The sequence below is a fragment of the Salvia hispanica genome, chromosome 1, assembly GCF_029641045.1.
Source record: "Salvia hispanica isolate PSC_SH4W2 chromosome 1, Shi_PSC_v1, whole genome shotgun sequence".
Lineage (NCBI taxonomy): Eukaryota > Viridiplantae > Streptophyta > Magnoliopsida > Lamiales > Lamiaceae > Salvia > Salvia hispanica.
In genome coordinates, this window is record NC_142692.1 from 16,163,887 (window position 1) to 16,178,589 (window position 14,703).

The window sequence follows — 14,703 nt, forward strand, 5'->3', positions numbered from 1 at the left end:
TTTTCTCTTTGCTTTTAAGAGAAAAAAGATGAAGAAATTTGGAGTAGTATGATTATGAGTTACAAGCACAATTTTTTATTCAGCTTTAATAGAACATGAATAATGTGAACCAAAAAAAATCCACTTTAATTAAATTTATTAAAATCTAAACAAGATATTACTGAACAAAATATTTTTTGTAAAAAAAAGATGGCCTGAAAGTCGAATAAAAGTAACAAATAGTTGCTCAAACAATACTAGTTCCTTTAATCTCGTGCACAAGTAGTCTGAAGATAGAAGGATCGGAGAGAGTACGATAAAAGCCAAGTGAAGTGAAATATTGAATTAAAATCGTATAACTGTACAAAGTAATTAACTTAAAATTCTTAGGTACAAAACTTTGCAGCAACTGAGTTTAGTTCACCTGATCTATCTCCTTAAGAAAGTGTACCTGTCAACGATACGGTATGTTATAGTATGACAATGGAATTCACATAACATGGCACTGAAAAAAATAATCCTCCCTCGTCCTCAAAAGATAGACTAATTTTATGTCGTCCCCTAAAATTATACCAACTCTAAATATAGAAAGTTTTTAACTAATTACACACCACTAATAATGTGGACCTCCCAATCTACTAACACTACTTCCATTGTCTTTTTCCTCTCTTACTTTACCAATTGCACATTAAAACCTGAAGGAGAGAGTACTACTGAACTTAATGCCCTACCAAATATACGGAGTAACATGATTCATGATACAATATTTTGTAAAGTTAAGACAATACTAAGTGCGGATGCATCCACAATGCAAGAACATTAAAAAACACTTCATCTCATGTAGCAAAAGTTCAAGAAAGTGAAGATGAAGCAAACTGCAGTTCAAATTTGGATTCTCAAACAACCAAACAAACATAAAAGGTAAAAGGGGGGAGCAAAGAAAAAGAAATTAGGACTTCTCATGTTTACCAAAGATGACAAAAGAGTAAATAAAACCAAGAACGCAAGGTGATACCTGTACAATTTCGAGCTGACCTAGCTCCAGATAGACGGGTTTCTAAATTGAGTAGCCATTGCCTCTGATAGAAATTTTACAAGGTTTTCCCTCTCAATTTCTTTCTCTCTCTTGAGCTCTAGATGCCGAACCTAAGTAATGAGCTAGAAATATTAGAGATACCATTGCAAAGAAGACATGCCAGTACATATAGACCAGAGTCCAACCTGAACAGAGCCTTTTTGGGATACACCAGAGTCAGTGATGACAACAAGACATTTAATATCATGGTCGCTTGCATATTCGTACTGTTCAGTAAGGCTTGGATCACGCAAGGGGACAAACTCTGCCTGTAAAACTTGCTTTCAGTAACTATTATATGTGCAGCAGAAATACCAAACAATCTTGCATAAGATCAGATTACCGACCCTGATATTCTCCTCCCACAACTCGGCCACCAGTTCCATGCGCTCGAACAATAAACCACCCCCACCTCTCGAACAGACAAGAACATTAATGCCTATTTCATTTCTGTTCATGTCATTGAGATAATCCCACATTCAGTAGATGCATTAAATAGGAACAGTCAGCAACAACAGTGGATCCATACAAGAAAAGATCATCACCTATGAGATTTATTATCAACAGAAGAGTGTAGCAAAATAGTTTCTAGTGCAATACTAGTTCCAACTGCACCGGGTGGACTTGATTTCTGGCAAAAAGAAACAATCATGAGCAGATTCCTGATTTCTGCTAGGAACAAGTACAGTGTCCAATGGGAACAAAGAAATTGGGGAGAGATACTACATATTGCAAAAATAAAATAAAAAAAGACAATATGATAATTCTTCCTAAAACACTTTAGTGTGAAAACATAACCAACCATACATGAGCCAGAACATATATTTAGGACAGAGTCAAAACTGTTACTCCCTCCGTCTGCCATTAGGAGTCCCATTTATGAGCGGCACGGGTTTTAAGAAATGTTAAGAAAAGTGTGGAAAAAAGTTAGTGGAATAGGGGTCCACTTGTATATATTAGTTTTAAATTAAATGTGAGTGGAATGAGTTAGTGGAAGGTGGGACCCTATTGCCATTTATAGTAAAAGTGAACCGGGACTCCTATTCGCGGACGGACTAAAATGAAACAACGGGACTCCTATTCGCGGACGGACTAAAATGAAAAAACGGGACTCCTATTCGCGGACGGAGGGAGTACTTTGGTAGGGCGAGCAGCCCTAAAACCAAAAAGTAAGTCGAACCTTTCCCCTATTTATTTTATGCATTTAATTCTCTATTTTGGGCCACTTAAAAAAAATGTCTTTCTGCTGAGCAAACAAGTGTCACCTTTGACTGCCTACCCTAAAATGGACACAGGAGTACTCAGTATAATATGAGTGGTCAAGTTTATACTTTTTCAGTAAATTGCCAAAGCAAATGAAAGGGCAAAGATTGTTAGTGGCTTAATGCCTGAGTGGAAAAGAATTATACTTTACGAGTTCCTTCTTCAAAGCTCTTCTTCGAATTGTCAAAAAATGAAAACAAAAAAAAAAGAGCATGATCTCTGCCAAATCATATATCTATTCTCACCATAATCAAACCAAAGATGCAAGCATGGGAATATATACTTCAGAAAACCTACATATTCAGAATCAGTCGTCTGCTGAAGCAGGTAATCATAACGGCCACCAACAGCAAGCAGCGTTCCTTCTGTTAGTGCAACAGGATTGTTATCCTTTCTGAGATATATCTGCATAAAGAAATTGAGTATCAAAGAAATGTTCCACTCATGTTTTAACAGCACGAGCTAAAGTGCTTCTGATCACCACCTCTAAGCTAGTAACAATTACTACAGAACCTCAACAAGTTTAGCTACAAATCCCGGTTCACGGAAAGCACATTTCTGTCTCTTTTTATTTGACTCTTCCAGTTACAAAGAAAAAAATTGTGGACAGTTGAGGTTTAAGTTTTATCAGAGCAAACTAAGGCAGGACAGCCAATATACAGAAATAAAAAACCCAGATTTTTTGCAGAGGAAACTTTGAGATCTTAGCCTTAAATGACAGAGAATGCATATCTGACAGAAATATTTTGCATAAGAACTTGTTCTAGTACCTGGAAATACAAGTTCCTATGATAATATTCAGTTGGTGGCATTAGTGCATCAACAAAGACATGCCTTTCAATCTTCCAAACCCTCAAATAGTTGAAAAGTTCGGAAACCTCATCAAGTGCCTTGCGTGTTGACTTATCTGCAATCATGATCTATCACAACTTCTGCTATTGGCAGATTTCCAAAGATATAAATATTTGTATACAAAAGTTTCAAACTGATGAAAAGATACCTGCAGGCAGGGCACCTCGTAGTCTTGGTAGTGCCTGTTCAGCAGTCCCACAGAACCTCAATCCCACAGTTTGTAATCTGTTTAAAGCATCATCAGAAAGATCAAGTTCCTGAAATAACAAAGAAAGAAAACATTCAAATCATCACTATCGTCATTCTCGAAAGATTAAACAGTTCTTCAGATAAACTATTAGACTACAGAGTGATTAATCTGATGAATGAATTTTTTATTTGTTTTTCAAGGTAGAATCATTTCATACCAATGCTTCCATTTATATAACACAGCTTAATTTCAACCAAGGGAAACATGATCTTCAGATGATAATCCTCCAAAGATTCCTGAACACTTATGTCGCTGAGCATTCTTTTTTATATTTAATTGAAAACGAATGTTATGAATACTCACTCTTTATAGTTGATTACATGCCGTGACAAATTAAACATAGCAAAAGGCCATAGCCAAAATCTCTTACTTACCACTAGTAAATCCAACAGAATAATTGTGCAAAAATTCATATAGAAAGAGCTTGCAGACCTGTCGAAGTTGCTGCCTGATAACTACCCATTTTGACTTCCTTTCAGAAGACTGAGGACGCAAGGAACCCAAAAGTGAGAGAAGCTGCAACCATATAAAACTATTAATTAATACGTTGTCAACATGGCTTAATCATTATTATCAATCTAACCTCAGCTACTTTCTGTCTATTTTGAGGTTTGATTCCTGTCCAAGACCATATTGCCTCCAATATGTCGGCATGGTTTAGATGAATGTCACACGATTCTGAATTGAAAAATTGAGAAACAATGTCGACGGAAGCCTGTAACACAACAACAACAACAACAAAAAAAAAAACATTAAGCTTTATATCTCATTGATCTCTAACATGCTCAGGGTTATTATCATTATGTTAATTTCATATTTTGTATATATTTATATGCCAAGTGTAGGACCTTTATGATCTCTGCCTCTGTCAATGCAGTTGCTCCTCCAACAATATCAAAATCTCCCTGTAAAATTATGGTTTTTAGCTAATAAGGACATTGTTTCCTTTACCAAGTGCTACTGTGGAAATTTATATGCAAAATAAAATTGACCTGCAAGTACCGATTTGGAGGTGAATGGCCAATTGCTCTTCGGTATACATATGATATTTCGTACCTCCTGAAAAATGATTTCTGCAAGAGACAGAATAATTGATTTCTCGAGGAAAGATCTCAACTAGTATATCACCAGTGGAAGCAAATGATGAAAATACAATGGAAAACATTGAGTTAAAATAAAAAGGAAACTATGGGCACCTATTGCAAATGATTGAGATGAAAACATGTGAAATACATCTAAAGCGTGCATATAGTGTTTTTTTAAAAGGGTCAACTGGAATGTAGAAATTAGTAAAGATTACAATACACAACGTTCTGCAAAAGATGAATGTAATGGAACAGAAGAAAATAAAGCAGAAAATCCTGCTATGATAATGCTACACTCAATTTATGGAAGTTGTGAGAACAAAAAATAGAAATTAATAAAATGGGCCTTGTGGTCATTTAAATGCACATCTCAGTAGTAAGTACTCGGCAGGAGTTGGTCAGATTCTGGAAGAGAGCAAGTGACGACCCCTATAGAAACTAACCTGCTTTGCAATGACCCAATTCACAAAGGGATAGCGTAGCTCATGGCAAAACTCAATCATGTCTCCTCCATGGGATAGCATTTTGACAGCACTCCTTTAGTAGTTCAACAGAGTTCCAGAAAAAGAAACAGAAAAAGTAGTCATTATAAGCTTCTGGAGATGAAATTCACATGTATATGAAAATGAAGGGAATATTTTTTTTTTTCTAAAGAATGATGCAGACAAAAAGTCAGGTACCTATTTACTTGATGGCCATCTCCCAATATTCTCATTGGAAAGATCTCCAAATGCTTTGCACCATGCTGCCTGTAAACTTCTCTAACAGTATCAACAACCAGATCACGGTTAGCAGTATCTACATCTGTGAAACAAGTTGTCGAGATATCATCTCGAATAGATTTCAGTCGTTCAACATTCTCATGCCTGTCCTTTGTCCTTAACTTATCCTCGTCAAAAATCGCAGACACAACTTTTTCGTATATACTTGTGTCTTCTGAAGTATGAATTGTCCTCAACATATCTGCAAGTCCAGGTAGAAAAAGGACTTAACTGAATAGTGAACAAGTGACATTATCATTTATTTCCACAACCTGATTGTGAATAGTATATGCTCAGGTATGTATTTAGCTTGAAGAAGTTAGAAAATGGATATTCAAAGAAACAACTTCACTAGTAATAAAATTAAGGGTGTCTTTATGAAATTTAGGAACTAGGGCAGACACCTTGATAGCACCATGTTAAGCAGTGAAGTATAGAGACATGTAAAGACAAGAAGAATAGTATTTCTCATTCAGTTATTATACAAGAGACCTTACACACACACACACACACACACATATATATATAGGAAAAACTAGGGTTACAGATATATGAGGAAACCTAAATACATTAGTGCTCTACAAAAGCCCCCATTGGTACATACTATGAAAATAGCAAGTAAATCTGACCTTCGAAAACTAAATTTCACACTTATTAAAATCTATGCCTACTGAAATCTAGCTAGAAATATAAATAACATTTCTATTACAAATACGATGGTGAAATATTTAACAGTTAAGTTTCTCGTTTCTAATGAGATCAATTGCTTTTTTCATTAATTTCTTGTATAGGAACCAAAAGGATCCTGTAAACATTTCAGGTATATAAGACTATATATAACTAGCCAAGTATAACCAACCAAGTAGTAAAGGGGATGCAAATTATGTTAGAAGATATAAAGACGATAGTCATCTTTAATGCACACAAAAGCTTGGTCAATCTACAATTCTATGTGTACTTCTATAATTCTCACATCGAAAATTGTATTAGCATCAGTTTAGAATCTTATATTAAAATTCAGTAAGCGGATATCAATCACTTACTATCTAACATTTCATACTCCATGTGAGGTGGAAAGGCATGCTTAAGAAGTTCCGTGGCTGAAGGCCGATCCGATGGACTTGGAGACATCAAGCGTCGAAGCAAGGTTGCCTGTTCTGGGAATTCTGTGACCCAGATAGAAGGAAGCTGTCCTTTTAGTTTCAGATCAGATAGCAAAACATGTCTCTCCATTGCTGTCTCGAAAGGATGCCATAGTTCAAAGAACATAACTCCTAAACTGTACATATCAGCCTATGATAGTGAAACAAGATGAGCACGGGTAGACAATTTCTCAACAAAACACTAAAGTATATGATACAGATGAAATTAAAATTGACCTTCTCATCAATCTTCGGCCAGCCTTGCTCTATTTCAGGGGCAGTGTAGAAATATGTGCCAACTTGACCTGTACCATCAATTGATACTCCAACGGTTTCAGTTGCATCCACATCTTGGTCCAGTTGCTCGAACTTCAGAAATTTGGCTGAAATATAATACAAAAACTCATGTAAAGAGACCCTGAAGGAAATCTAGACAGGCCTGGAATTCTCAAAGTGAACAGGGAGTTACATGGTAATAACATGTTTTAGCAGTCAGGGGACAATTATACCCCCTCCGCCCCACAAGAGTATGCACTTTTTCCTTTTTAGTCCGTCCCACAAGAGTATGCACTTTCTACTTTTGGAAACTCTTTTATCTCTATTGAGGTAGAACCCATTCTCCACAAACAATACTTAAATTACATTTTCTTTCTATCTCTCTCCTACTTTACCAATTGTGCATTAAAACTCGTGTCCAACCAAAAATACATACTCTTATGGGCCAGAGGGAGTACCATATATTCACCTAATGTCACTTCATATTAATTGTTCTCCTAGGAAAGGGATATGCAATGACAACAAATGGGACAAGTAAATCCATGTAGGAGCAGGAAGTAAAAATTCCAAACAAACATCGCCAGGCTCCACATATGAAAAACATGCATGTACATCACCCTAATGCAAGCAAATAATCATCCACGAAATAGAGATAATTGCACTTAAATACACTAACTTGCACCCAATTCTGCTTTTCCACATGAACTAAAATTTGGCTTTCAAATACATAAACTTTCAGTTGTTCTTAATTTTCACAAAGTTATCAATTTCTGGAAATTTAAAGTCATTGTGGCTAGCTGAACTGGCAAATCAATTAACAATTATGTGAAAACTAAAAACAATTGAAAGTTCGTGTATTTGGAGATAGAATCATTATCTCAATACCAAACCATAATTTGGAGAAAATTCGTGTAGGCACAGCAAAGTTCTATAGTCATACATGATCGGCCATGTACGCAAAATAGAATTTAGGCAAATACACATAGGAGCTCCAAAACCAAAAGAAAAGTGTTTCACCAAGGCAATGTTAAGTTTGATCTTATTAGGCATTACAAGTTTTTGAATGATTAATTCATATTTATTTTAAATTCCAAAATGAGCAAGAATCGACTCTTACCAAGGCCAAAGTCTCCAATTTTGATGTCATTTCGAGCATCAAAAAATATGTTATTAGGAGTCAAGTCGCGATGGATAATTCCTTGTCCATGGATATGTGCCAGGCCTTCCACAATTTGCCGAAACAAATGCCAAGCAAGTTCCTTATCAAAGTGATTATAGGATTCAAACTTTTGCCGCAGAGTCCTGAATCATATATGGAAAGTATAAGTTAGGCATAATTGATTAGTGACTTAAAGAACCAAGAACTAACTTGCTCAAATCTCTTGAGGTATGGGTAGTAAACTCCTTATTTCATGTTATTTTTGCACTAAAAGCATTTATGATCTTGATATCATGAACTTTTATCTTTAGACAAGTGCAATCTGGATATCTGTAATTTCAAAACATAGTCAATTTTTCACTCCATCACCTTAGAAAATGCTTCCGTTACACTTCCACCGTAGAGAGTAGAGACGACAACAACTTGAGAAATATATATCTAAATTTTATGAAATGTATATTAATTGGTGAATCAAGGGTTCCACGAGGAATTTTAGCAATGCTGAAGTTAAAAAAATTGTATTTCTTGTTGATCTCAGTGGGAGCAGGAATGGATATAACAACATAGCTACCTAGGGCAGTATTCCATCTGAATATAGAGGTAGGTTGACTCAAGCTTATTTTCATGTGCAAACTGTTCTGAAGAATCAGTTTCCTTGAAGCTGACACTGGAACTCACGCCCGTTGTAGAACCCCATGCAGGGCCTCCAAGGTTTCCAATTTCACCTGCTTCATACCAAGCCTGATAGAAAAAAAAAGTAAAGGACATGAACAAGTATGTGTTTCATGAATTATACTAACTCAGCAAGCAATCCAGCTTCAACATCCTATGCAAAATAAATACTCCCTCGGTCCACCATTTAAAGAGCATTTTGACTCGACACGTGTTTTAAGAAATTGTTTTGACTTTGTGAACAAAAAGTAAGGGGAGAAAGTGAGTGGAATGAGGGACCCATTTTAGTATTAGTTTTATAATGTATTGAGTGTAAAAAGTTAGTGGAATATGGGGCCCGCATACTAAAAGTGGAATAAAGTAAATGGTTCTATAAATCTTGGACAACCAAAAATGGCAAAATGGCTCTTTGAATGGTGGACAGAGGGAGTATAAAAATGACTTCTCATACATTAATACCTGATAGTATCGTACAACATGCTGATGCTGCAATCTAGAAAGAGTAGCTACTTCCCTGCAAACCATTTCACATAAGTGCAAAGAAATTAAAGTCAACAGTAAACATTAAAAATGACAAAAAAAAATTAGAATTTAAATACGCCTATGAAATGTATAATATGAATACAGACCTTAATATGCGGTCATTTACAGGCAGAATTTTGTCCTTTAATCGGATCTTCTTCACGGCATAATGCCTACCATCTAGCTTATTCTTGCATAACACCACGTGACCGAACCCACCATGTCCTGCCAGTGTACAAAAATAATTGCATAGTTAGTTGCACGGGGTATGAAAGTAGTATCAAGAAATCAACTCAGTGAATCCAAAACTGAAGCTTTCACATGCAGTTATCATGTTAAAAGAAATGTTAATCATGCTTTGTATCTCCAACTTTCAGCGTTTCCAATTAATGTCCCCTACTAAGTTTTCCCTTCAAACACCATTGACGTTTAGATAGTTTGATTTATGTCCCGCTTGACATAATCTGGCGGGATAATGACTAGTCAGACCTACAGATTGGGTGGACTATAATTTAATTGTAGATTATTTCCACCTCAACACTAAATGATGTCATGTTAAGAAAAAGGATAAAAAATTCAACTCAATTACACTCTAATTTTCAGAACAAAGTCCCGTCTCTCCATCTTGTCTGCCCCTTCTTCTTCCCACTCTGTTCGGATCACATCAAACCCTTCTCATCTCAGTCTCTTCAGCTCACAACAAATTACAGAAAATGCAGACAAGGCAGAGGAGAAGAGAGAAGGATTTCTTTTTTGTTCAGCGGGTGAGGTCAGAGGTGGAAAAGAAATCCATCTTAATAAAACTATTATCCACCTAATATGGGAAGCTGACTATGATCTGTTTCCGAATTATGTCAAGTGAGAAAGAAATCAAACTTTTTCAAAAGTTTGGGGGGGGGGGTTAGTGGAAATGTTACATGCTGACACTTTCCGGAAAACATTAAGTTGGGGTCACAAAACATGATTAACATTTTTTCCTTAGTGAAATGATGTCGCTAAGTGGGTGGGGTAGAAAATATTAACACCTCAATTAAACTAAATTACACCTAATAATTCGACAATTTAACTTATCATCCTGTCACATGATAAGGATTTTTGAAGTGAAAATGTTACTTGTGGACATTTTCCGTTAAATGCTAAAGGTTGGGGACACAAAACAAGATTAACACTTAAAAAGACAGAGATGCTTTAAGTCTTGTAATATTCCCCATGTTCTTCCCCAAAGAGATATTACAGAGTTTGATTATTTGCACTTAATTTTAAGCACAGGGCATTATCCTAGAAACTTTATACATATAAAAAAACAAACAGGATCATAATTCCAAATCCACAAGATACAAGCAAATGAAAATGTAAGCCTATATGCAAATCGTACACGCTGAAAATGTACTTGTTTACCAAGAGGTTGGAGCTCCTCAAAGTCATTTAAATAACGGGAATTTTGAACTGAAGAACTTTGGCCTCCTAAATCAGAAGCAGTTTTCCAAAAGCCGGATATTTTTGATGAACTCTGTCACATGGAATTCAAGATAAGGAATAAGATCACTGACTAAATGGATAGCAAACTAGCATGGTTCTGGTTCGAAATAAATGCTCAGTTACTAACAATATGCTTCCCAAACACACGATCAAAATTTTTGCCATAAGATGATGATGGTTTGATAGCCATATCTCGCACGTTTTCTGAAACAATCTGGAAAAGAACAAACGTATATGAAGTGAGTGCAAACAAACATTTTATTACATATGTAAGCCACAAGAAAATACACACCCCCAGATTGAGGAGCTCTGATGTAATTTCCGGTAAAGCATCAGCAAGTGCTCCTTTAGGAGCACAAGCAAGACGAAGTAAGTGGGCCTACGGGAAGAAAAAACATGGTAAATGGAGGTTTTCGAAAAGGATTGACTTGTCAAAGCAACAAAACTTACCAAGAGCAAGTCCCTCTGCATAGTCTGGAAAGATTGAAGTTGATTGGCGAACTCAGACTCAGACAACTCTGAATCACTATTTGAACTATCATTGTCAGTTTCTGATAGATTTCCTACTACAAACATATCCTGTAAAACAAATTGTTATTTCTTGAGAAAAGACAAGGGAGTGAGAAAAATAGAAAGGAGTTGATTGTAGATTATAAGCAAACTTATGCTAAAAAAGAAAGTCAAATGAAGAACTTTAAACGATACGATCACAGGTTTAGTTGTGATTTTTAGTAAAAGGAGGAAAGGAGAAAAAAGAACTAAACCTTTACGTGGTTAATGGTACCATTTCCAACTGATTCATCAGAACTCAAATCAGTACTTTTTGTCTCATCTTCACTCTCTTCTTCAAGAGTACCTAATCTTAATGACTGATTATTTACATACTCAGGCTTATAACTGTCAACCAACGGTAACTTCATAGACTTGTCTGATTGCTTGTCCAAAGTACCATTTCCCGCTTTTGGACTGCCAATTGTATGAGAAGACACTACCTCGTTGCTCTCTTCCATTTCTAGGTTCCATTGCCACAACTCTCCAGAACCACTGAAAAGATCTAAATGACTAAAGACAAAAGGTCCTCTAGATGAACAGGTCATGCCACTTCTGACAGTACCCTCCTTGGTCGGGAGCTGGCAACTCTTATCAGTACCATCGCAGACAACCTAAAGAAGAACCAATCAAGATAATGAGGATCCCTTGACTCTAGTCAGATAAAGTACTTCTTGATCAATCAAAGCATGATTTACAAAAATTTTAAAAATCTCAAATCATATACTAGAGCTATTTAATACTACAAAATTTCAAAATAGTTCGGTCATAATGTTGCAGGTATAATTAAACCTATCAGTAGTTCAAAAGTAATAATTAAATAGAAAGATATCCTTACGTAGAACTAATATCAATTTAATGAGGTTGGTTATTTTTACACAAATCATAGAATCTTATCCTGATTCCCGAGTCCCTCTTAGTTATTCTAAGCATTCTTCCATCAAGTCAGTGGAAAAGTTATCTACCCCATACATCTTGCCTTGACACAATGCATGAGTTTCAAGGTTCCTATCTCCCCAGTCTTATATTACTAATTATTTATCACTGGCGTGATTGGATAACAATATTGCAACTTGACCAGGAAATGAGCTTGCAACTGAAATCTCAGAAAGATATTGTTCATACAGATTCACGAGTCTGCTCTTGAGGAAGAACTTCAGACAAGAATTCTTGTGCAGCTTCCACTAAATTGTAAATCATCACGCGCCCTTCTCGAGCATTAGAATTAGCCTGCAGTATGTAGCCACAAGATGGTCATGATTAAAAAAAAAAAGAGAAAGGGGACATCAAGATTTTACAGGAAATGTGTAAAAATAAGTGCAAGGAGGGGAATCAGGTCAATAGATTAATAATATATATGCGATGCACATATCTGAACTTTATCAATCAGTCAACTTCGAAGCATAAGTTTACAAGCTGAATCTAACATTCAGATTCAGAGATACTTCAAAGATGCTTCAAGCTAAAAGAATACAACAATCTAATTTGAAATTTTAGATGAGCGCCTCCTGCACTCAACAACAGCCGACAAGATAGAGGATTTAGGCATGGAGTACAAAGAGAAAGATAAGCTTGTTGTGGCTACCATTTGTATCATTTCACAGGTTAAAATAAAGAACTCACAGAAGTTACCGATAGACAGTTAGAGCACTTGCAAGAAGTTGAGTCTTCTTGAATATATGGCTGTCACTAAGGCCCTACCTGATCATAAAGTAGAGATAAAAGATTATCAGCATCAGTTTTTGATAAGCCTTTCTCGGGTATTATCTGCAGCTTTGGGCATTTGTATGGATAACCTGGTAAACATCTGCACCAAGAACATACACTTTAGTAAAAAGTTAGAAACAAGCACCTTTAGAGGAAAATGAATATTGGTCCAAACCTCACAGAGAGCTGGACACAAACATCAGAATCCTCATATCCTGTATCCTTTGAGTATGGCCTACAGTGTCATTCAATAAAAACTCAACAAAAGAGAGAATGAAACCTGGGATTTAGAGTCAATAAATTATCACAAATCTGGTACCTGAGCTTGATGTTAATACGAGGAGGTGATTCAGAAGCAACTATGCAATCTTCCTGAAATATGGCACACCTGCAAGGGGAGGCATGAACTTACTCGTAAAGTAGAATATCATAGATCGAAGTCAGAAAGAGTCTTAAGTTTTGAACAAATAAAACTCCTGGAACAATAACCATGAATTCAAACAGGATAGAGCAACAGGAAACAAAGTCGTTATCTATATCTTGTGGTTCAATCATATCATTCTAGAAATAAAATTCAAAGACACACCAATATTAGGAGTAAATTTCACCAAACAAATCCAGTTTTCAACTCAAATTGAAGTCTACTTTTGAGAAATTTTCTATCATGGATGGTGAGTTATTAAGTATAAGATTGGTAGTATGATTAGATTAATGACATTGTTCTTTTCTCGAAAATCAAAGATAAGCAGCAAATGAAGCTATTTTTAGATAGCTTGAACAATTCAAACCAAAATAATCTCAACACGAGGCTGATTAATACAATCCTCAAACTATTGAACAAACATTCTAGATCATATCATAAAAAACATAAATAGAATAAGAAGAGGAAAAACTCACAAGGCAGTTACTTCCTCGGTTAAAATTTCAGAATTATCGGCTACAGTGGAATGATGGTCCTTTGACTGGGCGCGGCGGACCCCGCCTCCACTCCGCTTCTTCTTCTTCTTCGAGCCGCCCATCTGCGAATAATGTTTTGCCTCAAATCGAATTTGAGGTGTTCCAGAGCAATTAATTGAAAATCTGGCTGCGTAGAGAAGTCCGTTTCAAATTTGAAATGATGCTCGGAATTCGGAGAGAAGAGTTGAAGAGAATAGTTGAAGGGGGGAAAGAGAAGCCGGCGGCGTCAGAGTAAGATGATCATCACATCTGTTCTGTCATCTGTGTATATATACATTTGATTCAGTGAAGGTGGACAGTAGCGATGGCGGCTTTCTTCATTCTCTAAATCATTTTTAAATTTCTTTTTTTTTTCTTGTTAAACGATACATATATTATTCCCAAGTCAAACTCAAATCTCTATCTTGTATTTTGACGTCGCAAAACCCAAGCTTTTCTGGAACTGGGCTTCAGATAATGTTAACACTTGGGTTGGGCTTAGATTAACAAGTAGTGAGTTGGGCTTTATTTTTTATATTTTTCCCATGAGTTTTTTTTTTTTTTTTAATAGCAGTGTCATTTAGTTAAATCTAAGGCAAAAAGTTCTCACCTTCTATTTTTCTACCAATCAAAAAAAAGAGAAACAAAAAATATTAATAGCCTAGCAATATTCTAGAAATATAAGTCCTAGAGCTCAATCTGAATCTGAGGTTGGGCTTAATAAAAACTTCAAACCCATGTATAGGTTCGGCGCCTTATATTCATACTCTATCTGTTCCAAAAGAATGTCCATTTTAGGTTTATCACGGGTTTTTATATAAAATTAATAAAGTAAGAGAGAGATGGTGAGAAAAAGTAATTAAAGTATTGTTAGTGAATAATAGGTCACACCTTATTAGAAAGAAAATATTTTTTAAAATTAGAAAATGCATATTTTTATGAGACAGACTGAAAAGAAACGAACGTATATTCTTGTAGGACAAAGGAATATTCAAT

General features: G+C 35.7%; 1 protein-coding gene across 5 annotated transcripts; it reads right to left on the bottom strand.

Moving 5' to 3' along the window:
* Nucleotides 1-296: 296 nt before the first annotated feature.
* Nucleotides 297-14,060, bottom strand: GCN2 (protein kinase family protein). 5 transcript variants are annotated; one of them, XM_048124504.2, is made up of 30 exons: nucleotides 13,669-14,059; nucleotides 13,091-13,159; nucleotides 12,947-13,006; nucleotides 12,766-12,871; nucleotides 12,190-12,294; nucleotides 11,280-11,678; nucleotides 10,966-11,094; nucleotides 10,808-10,894; nucleotides 10,643-10,729; nucleotides 10,435-10,546; nucleotides 9,144-9,261; nucleotides 8,974-9,028; nucleotides 8,414-8,583; nucleotides 7,801-7,985; nucleotides 6,645-6,790; nucleotides 6,309-6,558; nucleotides 5,185-5,467; nucleotides 4,948-5,041; nucleotides 4,412-4,492; nucleotides 4,268-4,324; nucleotides 4,003-4,134; nucleotides 3,852-3,935; nucleotides 3,318-3,426; nucleotides 3,088-3,224; nucleotides 2,615-2,722; nucleotides 1,600-1,685; nucleotides 1,402-1,504; nucleotides 1,201-1,323; nucleotides 995-1,125; nucleotides 297-430 (listed from the first exon to the last, which is right to left on the bottom strand). In XM_048124504.2, exons 1-29 carry the CDS (start codon nucleotides 13,788-13,790, stop codon nucleotides 1,015-1,017), a joined length of 3,708 nt encoding a protein of 1,235 aa, XP_047980461.1. In that variant the 5' UTR covers nucleotides 13,791-14,059; the 3' UTR covers nucleotides 297-430; nucleotides 995-1,014. The 5 variants fall into 5 exon arrangements, with proteins under 5 accessions (XP_047980461.1, XP_047980462.1, XP_047980466.1 ...); XM_048124505.2 differs by lacking the exons at nucleotides 12,947-13,006; nucleotides 13,091-13,159; nucleotides 13,669-14,059 and having other exon boundaries at nucleotides 12,688-12,778; XM_048124509.2 differs by lacking the exons at nucleotides 297-430; nucleotides 995-1,125; nucleotides 1,201-1,323; ... (1 more) ...; nucleotides 1,600-1,685; nucleotides 2,615-2,722 and having other exon boundaries at nucleotides 3,318-3,394; nucleotides 13,669-14,060.
* Between the last annotated feature and the right edge of the window lie 643 nt (nucleotides 14,061-14,703).

Excerpts from the sequence above, each read along its gene's own strand:
- GCN2 (XM_048124504.2), bottom strand. The coding sequence starts at position 13,790 with ATGGGCGGCTCGAAGAAGAAGAAGAAGCGGAGTGGAGGCGGGGTCCGC. Across the intron at positions 10,730-10,807 it reads CAGAGCTCCTCAATCTGGGG|ATTGTTTCAGAAAACGTGCG; the intron begins GTGTGTATTTTC and ends GTTCTTTTCCAG. Across the intron at positions 5,468-6,308 it reads GGAGTATGAAATGTTAGATA|ATATGTTGAGGACAATTCAT; the intron begins GTAAGTGATTGA and ends CTGGACTTGCAG.